General features: G+C 53.5%; 1 protein-coding gene across 5 annotated transcripts in view; it reads right to left on the bottom strand.

Annotated features, from left to right (window-relative positions):
- The window catches only part of Sema4b (semaphorin 4B), a 37329-nt gene that overhangs the window by 16768 nt on the left and 6725 nt on the right, over window positions 1-13836 (bottom strand). For 3 of the 5 annotated variants that reach the window (XM_020177396.2, XM_074061929.1, XM_074061931.1), the window contains one exon: window positions 8421-8659. The exons of 1 other annotated variant lie outside the window; for it this stretch is intronic. In XM_020177396.2, the coding sequence (XP_020032985.2) occupies window positions 8421-8541 (121 nt within the window). In that variant the 5' untranslated portion in view covers window positions 8542-8659. Of the gene's footprint in view, window positions 1-7660; window positions 8016-8420; window positions 8660-13836 lie in introns of those variants that run through there. One more of the 5 variants, XM_020177397.2, reaches the window with a different exon arrangement.

The following is a 13836-nucleotide window of genomic DNA, read 5'->3' as shown; positions in this document are numbered from 1 at the left end:
TAGGGCTGCCCCAGCCTCCTCGGACAGGGTGCAACAACATCAGGGCCACCTGTAAGGGCCCTACTCCCCACCCCAGGGTGTGAACTCTCAGCAGGAAGTGACTTGGGAACAACTCAGCCCCCAGCCCCATCTCCACACTCTCCCCTTCCCTGTGACTCAGCCGGAAGCTTGGTGCTTTCTGGGTTAAGACGGGAATAGGGCTCAGCACTGTCCTCACCCTGGGCAGTCCCCACCTCAGCCCAGCCATCTGGCTGAAGCAGAGCCATGACTCACAGCCCCACCCCACCTTTCTCTGCTCCAAGGATCCTGGTACCCATAGCGAGACGCTGACCTGGCCCTTCACAGGTCTCAGCAGGAAGAGGCCAGAAAACACCAGTTTCCCTGCAGAGTCAGAGCCGGGGGGTGTCCAGGACGGTGCCAGGCAGGTACCTCTCCTGCCCCACGGAGAGAGATCCCAAGAGACTCCTGGGAAGTCATGCCAAGTCACTGGAACCCGGGCCCCACTGTGCCAGGAGAAGCAGCAACCCACGCAGGTGTGCTGACTGGGCCACTTTGAGCAGCAAACTAGGCCCTGGCCACCTAACCTGAGTGCACTTCCTCTCCATACCACCCAGTGTTGGGCAGGAAGCAGTGACAGCCACCTCTTCCCCAGGCTTGAGTACAGAGCAGCAGGTCAACCTTTGCTGTGTCACCAGACCATTGCCAGGGCAGAGTCACTCACAGTGTACAGTGTGCGGTGAACTGTGTGTCAAAGGTCCTCCTAGGGACTGAGGTAGTCAAGAAAACACTCATAGGCCAGGCACTGGTGGTTCACATCTATAATCCTAGTTACTCAGGAGGCACAGATCAGGAGGATCATGGTTCAAGGCCAGCCTGGGCAAACAGTTCACGAGACCCTATCTCAAAAATACCCAACACAAAAAAATGGACTGGTGGAGTGGCTCAAGTGGTAGAGCGCCTGCCTAGCAAGTGTGACATCCTGTGTTCAAACCCCAGTACCACCAAAAAAAGAAAGAAAAAAAAGAAGAGTGCATGTTCTTGAGGAGGGCATAGTCTGGAACCCTGCCACCTGATTGCCATTGCTGTGACCCTGTGTGAGCTGGCCAAGCACCCCTGTTAGAACTCCTGGGCAGCCCCAGGCAGTGGGACAGTGCCAGAGCTCCAAAGGTTGCTGACCTCCACCCCCCTGCTCCAGGGCCCACCCAGGACCACGGTCAGCTCCTCTGTCCCTCCGTGGGGGAGAGAAGCTGGTCATTCTAACACCCCTCTCCTGTGGCCTCTGCCCTCGGGCACACCTTCTTCATCGATGTGTCCATTTCTTCTGAGAAAAACTGGGCTGTTAGGTGCAAACAACCTCAACATAGGAATGTCCTCTCTGCCTCTCAAAAGCACTTTTTTCCTTCAGTGTGCATTCTGGAAATTTCCACAACTCCCCTGTCCTCTCTTCAGGACCAACTCCTGAAGACATCACCAGCCCAAACCACAGGTCTCTGCTCCTCACCCCCCTTTCTCACCTTCCCCTCACTCCTCCAGGGTCAGGCCTCAGCTAACCTCTCTCATGGGTCAGTCCTCCATGGGCCCAGAGACCCCCTCACCCCAAACCCCAGATGCCCACTGCTGCCTGTCCTCCAGGCATCCATGCCCCAACAGTCTTAAGGACCGGGCGCTGGTGGCTCACACCTGTAACCTTAGCTACTCAGGGGGCAGAGATCAGGAGGATCGTGGTTCAAAGCCAGCCCTGACCAATAGTTCGAGAGACCCAACACAAAACAGGGCTGGTGGAGTGAGTGGAGTAGGGCTCTCCTCTCTGTTTTTCAGGTGAGAGTCACCCAGCTAGGAAGAGTGGTGGAGCTGGGATTTGAACCGGTGCTGCCTGGCTCCAGAGTCTGTGTTACTAACCCTACTTTGGCCTCTCAAGTCTTTGCTCCTGAATGTTCTAGCTGCCTGAAGTCTGCTCCTGGCCTTCTCTTCTACGTAGGCCCCAGGGTCACACAACCATCACTTCACTGATAGGGAACCCAACATCTGACATGGTGACCCCAACACACCTTCACCCAACGAGACCAAGACTCCCCGTGGGTACCTCTCACTACCCTACCCCAGCCCCACTGGGTTAGGATCTGGTGTCTCAGCGTGGCCCCACTCACCAGGGTGTCACTCCCTCCTCCCTCGCCCATGCACACCCAGCCTAGCCAATTCTGCCAATTCTCCCTCCTCGCTGTTTTCCAAATCCACTCCCTTCTTTATCCCATCACCCCAGTCCTGAACCAGGCCACCATTGCCCTCACCTAGGCCACTGCCTCCTCCTGGGGGGGCCCCTATGCTGCAGCTGGGGGGGCTCCCTGGAACTGTCACTGTCTGCATAAAACCTCCAGTGGTGCCCCATGGACCAAGCTCCTAACTGACCTCCGAGTTCTCATTTCAACTGAGTGACACAGAACTGCAGCTAGATGGCTTCTGTCCTGGCAGTCCCCTCTGCCTGGAAGGTCCTTTTGGTTGACTAACCCATTCTTATCTTTGGAGACTCGACTCAGTTTCACCTCCTCCCTGAACCTCCAGCTGGGCATCATTTTCTGTTTACAACTCTCACAGTGTTTGATGACAATGAACTTCCTGTACTCTCTTCCACCAACCTGAGCCACCTTGACGATCAAGACCTCATACTCACGTCCCCTACTTGTATCACCTGGTCAGGTGAGTTCCCAAGAGTTTGATCATGATTGTTTGTTAACTGAGTAACAATTTGGGATGCTCTAGTTTTGGGAGGGGGTAGCATTGAGGTCCTGAAGCTTCCTGTTCACGCAGTGTCTGAGAAGTCCTGACCCCACACTGATCCCCTTCCCCCCCAGCACTGGACACTCAGTCCTGGCATGTCAAAGTCCACAGAGAGAAGTGTGACAGCTCAAAGTGCTTCAGGGAGACAGGAAGTGGGCCAGGTAGAGGTGTGGCTCAAATGGTAGAGCACCTGCCTAGCCATCAAGAAGCTCTGAGTTCTAACCCAACACCGCCTCCCTTCCAAAAAAAATTGGACAGGAAGTCACAAGATCTACTTGTGAATCCTAATTTTATCACTGATCACTTCTGGAACTATGGCCAAGTCACCTGCTTTCAAAGAGAGGGGACTGCAAGATTGCTGGGAAGACCAAGAAAACAGCACGCTCTGCACAGACTAGGGACACCACTGATCAGGGCTATCTGCCTCGTCCTCCTGCCTGCCTTCCTTCCCACCCTCCCCATAACTTGCTTTCCCTGGGTAAACGTCCAGCAGGGAAGGTGGGACAAGGGCAGGTGAGGGTGCAGCCACCTGGAGGCAGGAGGCCCTCTGAGGAGCTACGGCTACACAGAAAGGGGACCCAGCCTTGGCAGATCTGAAAAAAATTTAAAAACCTGGAAATTGCATTTTAATGTAAAATTTCCTAAATTTTAAATACACTCCCCCCAGCTCATAAACCTCGGTCTGAGACATCTTACCTCCTACTCCTTCCCAGCCAGGCCTGGGGCTCTGCCATATTTCCAGCATGGCTATGCCCTGGGGAGAGGAGGGGCTCAGCTGCCTCCCCTGCCCTGTCTAGCAGTGACCTCAACAGACTTCTCCACCAAATGTGATCGTGTAAGTGGTCAGTTACTCAAGGGCTGAGCTGGTCATTTAGCTGCTTTTGGACAATTCGAAGGTGAAGCAAGAGGCAGCTGTTCTGGTGGAAAGAATGCAGTTCTCAGAGAACTTTCTCTGCGTGAGCCTGACAGTGTGAGCTAGCTTCCCTGATCTGCAGCATCCTCTCCTGTGAGATAAAATGACACACACGCCACATCAAGTGCATCTGGCATGGCGGACTTCCCCTCCTTTTCCAATTACCATCTCTCCAGGATGACAGGCAGGAGACCAATTAGGAGGAAGCAAGGCTGCCACTGCTGCCTCTCTCTGGAGGAAGTGGAATGAGGGCTTCTGTCTGTCTCCTACCATCCCCAAAGGCTAGAGGATGGACTTCCACATGGGCCCCCGGGTATAGAGCAGAGAGGTCCCATGGGAACAGGTCAGATCATAGGCTTAGGAGGAGAACTTGGTGACCAGGACAAAATTCTTCCCCTTTGTGACTCTCATTAGCTTATACGTAAGGCAAGACAAAGACAGCCTGGTCCTCACCTTTTTCCTTCTAGGCTTCAAAATGCTGGAACACCAGCTGTGCCAGCAAAGGGCTGACGGGCTGACCCCAGCCCTGTGGCAGAGATGGTCACACAAAAGTGGTGGCCAAAAAGTGACCAGAGAGACCAGTGAAGGGCAGGGAGGAGGGGGGAAGTCCAGCCCTGAGTAGAGGAGGTTCTGGGGGCAAAGGAGGACTTTGAAAGGATGTTACTGCCAGGCACCGGTGGCTCACACCTGTAATCCCAGCTACTCAGGAAGTAGAGATCAGGAGGATCACAGTTTGAAGCCAGCCCTAGGCAAACAGTTAAGAAACCCTATTTAAAAAAAAAAAAAAATCACAAAAAAGGACTGGTGGAGTGGCACAAGTAGTAAAAGCACCTGCCTAGCTAAGCTTAAGGCCCTGAGTTCAAACCTCAGTGCTGACAAAAAGTAAATAATTATAAAAAGGGACAGATCCAGAAGCACTTTGAAAATGGGGTAATCCAAGCAGGACCTCCCCAGGAATGACCTCCAATTGGCCCTCAGGGGCCTAGTTTTGTCCCTTCCCCAGGGAAGAGGGGCTGTACCACTCCACTCCACTGTGGCACCCAGCAAAGCCTGCAGACACCTGGCACTCAGCTGTGTACATCAAGTCAGTGCAGAAGAACCTCCGGACCATGGCTGGGGGAGGTCCAAGTATGGCCAGGCCAGGCTGCTATCTCTCACTGCAGACGCAGCACGTGCCAGGCGGTCTATCAGTCACTCTGCATCCCTTCTTTCATGTAATCCTGGGAAGCCAGGGAGATGGGTCCTGCTACTACTGTGTCCTGCCAACAGACAAATGGCCTGCAGGAGGCCAGGACGCGCAGCTGCTGAGGATGGAAGCTTGCTTTTCCCAGCCAGCCTCTTAGTGCCCACCATTCTTGCTCTGAATTGTCCACTTGGCCCTGAAGAGCCACAAACAGGCAACCTATGGGACAGAGCTGAGGCCAGGAACCAGGCGGGAGAGGACTAAACAAGCGGCCAGCACCGGGGGCCGCTCAGGGTGGCCTTAATCCTGAGTGCCTGTCCCAGAGTGCAGGAACAAGCAACTGATCTGAGCCAAGCGCTCTGCTCTCTCTGCTCAATGGGGTTTTGTTGACTGCACGCTGACAGGTTCATTTCCAGTAAGGTTCAGATACTCGATGTCCAGAGCTTTCTAGCCAGGCACTTGTTGGGGCAGTGGTGGTGGCGGAAGCATAAAAACTCCCCTTAATTGCCCAAGTAGGGGGACTCTGTAGGACTTTGATGAGCCCCTGGGAGCAAGTCTGTCTCCTTTCTTCCCACATGACCAGGTAGGAGGCACTGGGCCTGGCAGTCACCTGACCACTCTTCAGTCTCGAAACTCACCCAGCACTTTTCAGTGCAAAAGAACCCACATTCCATGCTGTTCTCTGGAGCTTTCCTTCCACAGAGACATCTGGTCCTCATGACTATCAGAGTCTTCCTCTTGCCACCAACCACTGAGCAAAACCAGTGTTCCCCACCCTCGTCCCAGTGCCCCAAGAATGTGCAGCTCACCAGCAAGAGTGAACATCCTTTATGAGGGACTCCTCTACTTTGAGGGGTTTTTTTTGGGGGGGCTGGAGGTGGAACTGAGGTTTGAACTCAGGACTTCACCCTTGCAAAGCAGATGATCAACCACTTGAGCCACACCTCCGGTCCATTTTGCTCTGGTTATTTTGGAGATGGGATCTATTTGCCTGGGCTAGCCTTGAATCTCAATCCTCCTAATCTCAGCCTCCCAAATAGCTAAGATTACAGACATGAACCAACACAACTGGAGGGATTTGGTTTTAAACTATGGCTGGAGCTTATTGTCTCTATGCGTCTAGGTCCTGGGGGACTTGGGTGTGAATTCAGTAGGGGAGGACAGGTGGCAGGACAGGAAGTGTGGTCTCCAGTTCCATGCCTCTCTCCTTGAGAGGCACGTGTGGAAGGGCCCCAGGGCCCTGGGCCAGCATCCCAGTGGTCACCATGGGCCTGACCAGGATGGGCACATTGCCAGGAACACCTAATGAGCCCCCGGGGATGAGACAGGAAACCGCCTCAGGCCACACTCGGAGGGCGAGACTGTTCAGTCACTAGCACATTGTCCCTTTGGGACTCCCAGCAGCCCAAGGACAGGCCTTTAGTTGGGAGCGGGAGGCAGGTATCAAGGTTAGGCGGAAAGCAGGGGAGTGGCGATAGTCCAGCCAAGTGTGGCTATGTACTCCCAAGTCTGGTGGCTGGAGCATTCCAGGGCTTTGGAAGAAGTAGAAAAGGGGCCCCCTAGGTCACCTGGACCCCCAAAACACAGTGAAGGTGTCAGTTTCTCCGGGATCTGCAGACTGGAGACCAGTGTGACCTGCACTTCAAGCTCTCAACTACCTGAGGGGGACCCTTGCACAGGGCACGAGCTGCAGTGAAACAGGGAGCCCTGTGCACCTATCCAGGGGTGGTGGCGTGATTGAAGTCCTCACCACAGCCTGGGGATGATCACAAAATTGGGGAAGTGGTCAGGTCCTGGAGCTGTGTGGCTAATAAGCAAGTACACTGAGTGCTCTCAGAAGCAGGTCCTCTTGCTTCCCTCGCCCCCACCCCAACTCCCCAATTCTGCCTTTTCATCCCTAGGGAAAGCCCTATCCAGTTCCAGAGCTGGACACGAGGGGTACCACATTAGGCAAGGCCCTGAGTGCTAGCCCAGTTTTTCCAGGGCATAAGTGGTGTCCTCTGGAGCCTGTGTCTCCTCCCCCCTACCTCACCTCCTTCACCTTCTCCCAAAACTGAGAAGATCTAAGGGTCAAGAGAGTCATGACTACAACAGAAGTGGCAGCTCAGTGGTACAGAGCCTGGGTAGCAGGCACAAGGCCCTGGGTTCCATCCCAGCACCAGAAAAAAAAAGCAGCAAGCAGCAAGACAGCCACGGGCCTGGGTCCAGACACCTGTTCTTCCTCACTGAGATACAGCAGCCATAGGACTGCAGTCAAATTCACACCAGGCAGACCCACCCAGCTCTATACAGGAGTGATCCAAGTCTAACTCATAACAAGAATTCTAGTAAACACCTACTGAGCGGTTTCTGTACCAAGTCCTATGGAAGGACTTTTCAAACATGCAGTGACCCAGGCCTCACAACCTTGAACTAGCAGTGGGTGCTATTATCACCCCTATTTTACAAATGAGGAAATCAAGGCCTACAGAAGCCGCTGGCTCAAGGTCACATGGGCACTAAGTGGCAGAGGCAGGACTTGAACTCAGGTCATCAGCAATGTTTCAGATAGAGATTCAGATAAGGTTACTTGGGGCCACTGGGGCCCTGCCTTAATTTAAGTGCTGATTCTACTCGTTCCTTTTGTAAATAGGATGCTTTTAGGGGTGGGGATGGTGTAAAGAGAAGGAAGCCTGGTAGTTTCAGTCTGTAACCTCTAATTTATCCGTGCAAGCGACAACGAACAAGTTAAAGGGTTTGGAGAAATAACCAAATTAGGTGCTAATAGGTCCCATGTCCACCTCACCCACCTGGCTTCATTAAATCCCCAAGGCAGCTCCTCCAGGTACCTGTGATGGCACTGACTTTGCAGCTGAAGAAACTGGGGTGCAGGGAGGAGGTACTGAACTGAGCTTGAGATCCAGGTCCCTCTGACTCCAAAGCTGGAGGACCCCAAGAGGGGTTGGGGATGAAAGAGAATAAAGAGAGGAAGCGCGGAGAGCCACAGGGACGGACAGGGACCCGGACAACAGAAGGGTAGCGCAGTCACTGGAAGGAGCGACGGCTCCTAGACTTTGGGAATGCTGGCACCCAGGCTCCTAAGAGCCTGGGGTCCCTCGGGTCGGCCAGTCAGGGATGGAGGGGCGGGGAAGAGGATCGGGTGTCCTCCCGCCTGCCCGCCGCTGCCCGGAATGGCAGCACCCCAGTGTTTATGGCCCCCCTCCGCCCCGCGCCACGCTCTGCTCAGCATCAAAGACAGACAGACAGACAGGCAGGCAGACAGGCAGACAGACAGACAGGCAGGCGGACTTCCGCTGGCCAGCACTGAGCCTCCCCCCCGCCCCCCGCTACTCTCTGAGGGACCCAGCAGGGCGACAGAGCGGGCGACAGACCATCCTCCCCGCCCAGAGACGAAAGAAAGGGGCGCCGCGGCCCCTGTCCTCTCCCGCCCTCCCCGCGACGCTTCGAAAAGAGGAGGGGTCCTAATGGACCCCAAGCCCCCCTCAGGCTCCCGTGTCCTTTGTCCCACCGCCCTCCCTCGCCCCCCTTCCCCCGGCCCGCGGCACTCACCGAGCGGCAGGCTGACCCGGGGGCTGAGCGCCCGCGCCGGGGACGGCGACAGTGGCGACATCGGCGCCAGCAGCGCCAGCAGCGGCAGCAGCGCGCACAGCGGCCGGCTCGCCCGGCCCATCGCGGCGCGTGGATCCGGGACCGCGGCGGGCGGCGGCGTCCTCGGGCTCGGGCTCAGGTTGCTCCACTCGAGTCTCCGGCTGCAGCCCCGCCCCGCACCTCGGGGACAGGGGGGCCGGCTAAAGGGAGGGAGGGGAAACCGAGTCACGTGGGCAGCCGCCGCCCCCGCGCGCTCCCAGCTTCCCCCACCGGGCCAGCGCCGCACGCAGGCACCCAGCGGGCGATGCAGGCCGAGGCCGAAGGAGGAAGTGGGGCGCCCGGCCCTGCCTCCCCAGCCTGCCGCTGGCCCGGCCCCTTCCCTTTCCCCTTCTTCCTTCCTGGGCGCTGGGATACGGGGGGCGCCGCTGGGTGCGCGCCTGCCGGAGGTCCCCGCCTGGGGCATCGGTAGTCGCCAGGCGGCTGCAGCGCGGGGACGCGGACGCAAGCTGTCCCCCAGGTCCGCGCCCCACCTCCCCGATCCTCCCCCATCCGCTCCTCGCGAGGGGACCCTGCCCGCAGATCGGGACCCTCCATCAACTAGTCCGTTTAGGAGCTGCGTCCTTGTCCCCTGCTCCTGGCACCCACTTGTCTGTGACCAAAAGGACTCGGCCGAGCCCGGGCAGAGCCTGGGATCAGAGCGTCTGATTAAAAGCCCGGGTCGGTGCACCGCAGGTCTGGGGTGGCATCGCGCTTGGGATTCTGTCCACGCGAAGGCCAACACGCGGAGCCCGGGGGGCGGGGCCAAATTAGCTCAAGTGGGATAATAGGATTTAATGGACTGCACCGCCGAGGAGGGGAGACCTTCCCCACCCCCTGCACGTGGCCGGCCAGGCGGGCTGCAGTGCAGCCCCAGAGGCACCCACCCGCAATCCTCTAGCTCCTCACATCCCCTGAGACCAGGGCTTTCCAGCCGTTCACTGGACCCCTTAGTGGGCTCTGAAATCAATTTAGTGGATTAGTCAACATTTAAAAAAATACTAATGGCTGGAAGGGAATGTGGTTCAAGAGGTAGAGTGCTTTCCTAGCATAAGCAAGGCCCTGGGTTCAATCCCCAGTACTGCCCTGCCCCCCCGCAAAAAAATCCTAAAAAATAATGGAAGTGGCCAGGATTACAGCAAAATGTCAAAAGGAGTTTGAAAACCTCTGCTAGCCTGGCGCCGGTGCAGTAGCTGAGATCAGGAGGATAGGGAGGTTGCAGTTGGAGGCCAGCAGGAGCAAATACTTCTAAATACACCAAGTCTCCAAAAATAACCAGAGCAAAACGGACTGGAGGTGGGGTTCAAGCGATAGAGTGCCTGCTTTGCAAGCGCGAAGCTCTGAGTTCAAGCTCCAGTCTCAAAGAAAAAAAATCTGCTATTTTCCCTTGCATTTGCGAGACAGCTCCTCTTCACCTGCCCAAAATGAGCGTCCTCAAAGCCACATCGTTTTGTTCTCCTCCACCTCCCAGGGTCTGCCACAGCCTCTATCGCAGAGGGGTGGCAGTCAGAGGGAGGACAGCACTCACAGGGTCCCAGGTCTTTCCTGGGGGGTTGGTGATGGGGGTCAGGGGAGACTTTGTTTCTTGGTTGGTTTTTTTGGTGGGACTAGGATTTCATTCAACTCAGGGCTTTGTGCTTGCAGTCGCTCTACCACTTGAACTGCACCTTCACTGCATTTTAACTCTGGTTATTTTGGAACTGGGATCTTGAGAACTATTTGCCTGAGCTGGTGTTGAACCTTGATCCTCCTGATCTCAGCCTCTCAAGTAAGCTAGGATTACAGATGGGAGCCACAGCACCAGGCTGGGTCTCCTTCTTGCAGCTCATTCTCCATGTTTTCTGTACCTCCACCACCCTGATATCTTCTGTGGACGGATGAGGTGCAGGTAACAGCAGTGGACATACGTCCACAGGGGATGTGGATGACACCAGGCATTTTTACCACTGTTCGGGTCTTGGATGTTTTCCTTTACTAATGGGGTCACTCCACCTACAGCCAATGGTGCCTTCGATTCTGTTTCCAGCCTGGATCTCTGGTCTATCCTGAACTCCAAAAGGCCTCAACATTTCTATTTGGGGGTCTGACAGGCATGTCACATTAAGCTTATCTCTCCCCTTTTCTCCCCCAAAACGTGCTCCAAACTACAGCTAATTCCCGTCACATATAAAGGCAATTCATCTTTAAGTTGCCCGCCCAGGCTAAAAACCACAATGCCTGTCTCTCTCTCACTCTTCACATCAATCCACTAGCAAATCCATCACCTGACCACTCACCACTTCTCTAGGTGCCAGGCCCCACCCTTTTATGGCAAGGGCCTCCTAACTGCTCTCCCTGCTTCCTCCCTGCTCTGCTGCCATGAGTTCCCGGAACAGCAGCCAGACTGAGTCTTTAAAAACCAAAGTCAGAGCTGGCTCCAATGGCTCACGCCTGTAATCCTAGCTACTCAGGAGGAAGAGATCAGGAGGCTCTCAGTTGGAAGCCAGCCTGGGCAAACAGTTTGAGAGACTCCATCTCAAAAAAACCCACCACAAAAAAGGGCTGGTGGAGTAGCTCGAGTGGGAAGAGCGCCTGCCTAGCAAATGTGAGGCCAAGTTCAAACCCTGTGCTACCAAAAAAAAAAAAAAAAAAGTTATTCTATAGCAGAATAAAAACCAAAGGAGAAGAGAATTTTTCCCGTTTGATTTGTTGACATATCTGAAGCATCTAAAACAGTGTCTGGACAGGTGATAGGCAGACCTCAAATAGGCTGAACAAGTGAATGAAAGTAACCTAAGAGCCCCAGAATATGGCTGGCTCACATTAACTGACAACCAGAACTATTTTTTGATACTGACTTCGATCCAGTGAAGAGTTCCTGCAAAGCTGAGATTATGCAATGAACCTTTTCAACCTACCACAGGACTTCCTCATTATCTCTCTTCAATCTATTGATTCTGCCCAGATTTCATCCCACTGAGGTCATGTGGAATATCAATTCTTCTCCAGTACTTCTGGCATCCCCTCCTGGCTTGGCATCATCCTCAGTTTGGCTAAGTATGCCTTTATTCAAGTCATTGATAAAAATCTCAAGTGTGAAGCCCTGCGTTCAATCCCAGTCCCACCAAGACAGTCATAGTAACCATGAAGAGCAGACACAGCCCCAGGTCTTGCTTTCTACCGCTCTCCAAGAAAAGGAAGTGGGAAGCTCTGAGAGCGAAATGGGAAGCACAATGTCCCTGTGCCAGAAAGCAAAGCAGTGGTAAAAGACTAATGGGGTCGTGTCAAAAGGACATGGCAGCCAGCCTGGAAGACCACTTTGAACATCAAATGGAGCAGTGAAGTAATGGATTCTAATGCATCAAAATGAAAATACAGTCCATTAGTCACTCAAAACTCAGAGAGGGAAAGAGAAAGGACAGAAAGGAAGCTTTGCTTTGCAGAAAAATGCTGGTGAAGAAATGAAAGGGTCAGAAACCCTAGATTCAAGCAAGGATCATCCAGGATGTGAAACCATTGCAAGGCAGATGGTCAGGAGACTATGGGTGAACAAGGTCTCAAAGTCTGTCCCATCAGTGACTTACTGGGGAAAATGTATCTGTAAGGGAGACATCAGGTAAACCGAGTCACAAAAGTAGCATCACTAGCAGGTGACACAATGTACGTCGTTATATGAGGCACATGTGTTCTTGCAGAATTCTTTATTTTGGGGGGCAGGTACTGGGGCTTGAACTCAGGGCTTCACGATTGCTGGGCTGGCTCTCTTACTGCTTGAGCCATTCCACCAGCCCCTTTTTTTTTGTGTGAAGGGTTTTTTTCGATAGGGTCTCGAGGAACAATTTGCCCGGCTGGCTTGGAACCTCGATCCTCCTGGTCTCTGCCTCCTGAGTAGCTGGGATTATAGTCATGAGTCTCGGTGCCTAGCCCTTTAGCATTTCTGCCAAAAGTGTCTAACCCAGATATAATAATGAGGACATAGCAGACACATCAAGTATGAAGAGCATCCCACCTGACAACTGGACTGGACTCTCCAAACTGGACAATCTGGCCAGGCACCAGCTTAAGTTAAGAGAAAATAATCAAAATGCAAATGTGACTCTTGACTGAATCTTAGGGAAGGAAGCAATGAAGCAATTGGGGAAATTTGAATATGTACTGTGTATTAGATGATATTTAATGGCTTTATAGTTCATTTTCTTAGGTATAATTGTGGTATTTCCAAGGCTCAATAAAGTCCTGGTGATTTTGAAATGCCTGCTGATGTATTCAGAGGTGAAGTATAGTGATGTCTAAAACTTAACTGTCAAATGATCCAGCAAAAATAAGCATGTGTGCTGTAATCCCAGCTACTCAGGAGGCAGAGCTCAGGAGGGTCTTGGTTTAAAGCCAGTCCAGGCAATTAGTTCCTCGAGAACCTATCTTGAAAAATACCTAACACAAAAAGGGCTGGTGGAATGGCTCAAGGTGTAGGCCCTGAGTTCAAGCCCCAGGACCGCAAGGAAAATAAATAAAAGAGAGCAAAGACAACTGTGGTAAAATTTAACCAGGTAAAAAGTTATGGACGCTTTTGTGCTAATCTTTTGGTTTTTTGGGGGGGGGAAATTAAGGGCTGAAGGTGTTGCTCAAGTGGTAGCCTGACTAGCAAGCTCAAAGCCCTGAGTTCAAAGCCCAAAAATAAATAAATAAAACAGCCCAGGGGCATGCTGTAGAGGCCTCCATCAGAGCTAAAACTGATCAATATCCTTTGTATGTTGAGTCCTCCTAACTGCACCATTCAGCCCACATTTCTCCATATTGACTAAGAATATTATGGATCGAGGTTTGAGGCCAGCCTGAGAAAAAAGTTAATGAGACCCCATCTTGACCAATAAGCTGGGCATGGTTGTGTACACCTGTCATCCCAGCTACATGGGAAATGTAAATGGGAGGACCATGGTCCAGGCCAGCCTGGGCATAAAGCGAGACCCTATCTCCAAAATAAACAGAGCAGAAAGGAATGGACTGTGGCTCAAGCAGTAGTGTGCCTGCCTGGGAAGTCGAAGGTCCTGAGTTCAAACCTCAGTACCGGAGGGAAAAAAAGTACAGAAGCAATGTTGTCAAATCAAGATGCTGCCTACAGGTCTCCTTCTTCTGACTTCCACCTTCTCACGGGTCATGGCGCCGTCTGCCAAGAACTTGCATCTCAGCAGCAGTAGCTCCTGAATTGGCAGGAGGTGGATCTGACCCAGTGTCTTGGCAACCCAGGGCTTGTCTGAGGCTAAACTCATCCCTGAGGAGAGGAGGCTGATGCGGCCTCGCTTGCTGGTTAATTATATCCTGCTCGCGGCTGCTGAAATGCTGCACAAGGATGTCCTGTGCCAAC

Source organism: Castor canadensis, chromosome 19, assembly GCF_047511655.1.
Source record: "Castor canadensis chromosome 19, mCasCan1.hap1v2, whole genome shotgun sequence".
Classification (NCBI taxonomy): Eukaryota; Metazoa; Chordata; class Mammalia; order Rodentia; family Castoridae; genus Castor; species Castor canadensis.
The sequence above is the reverse complement of the archived record's forward strand: the minus strand, read 5'-3'. Positions and strand labels throughout refer to the sequence as shown.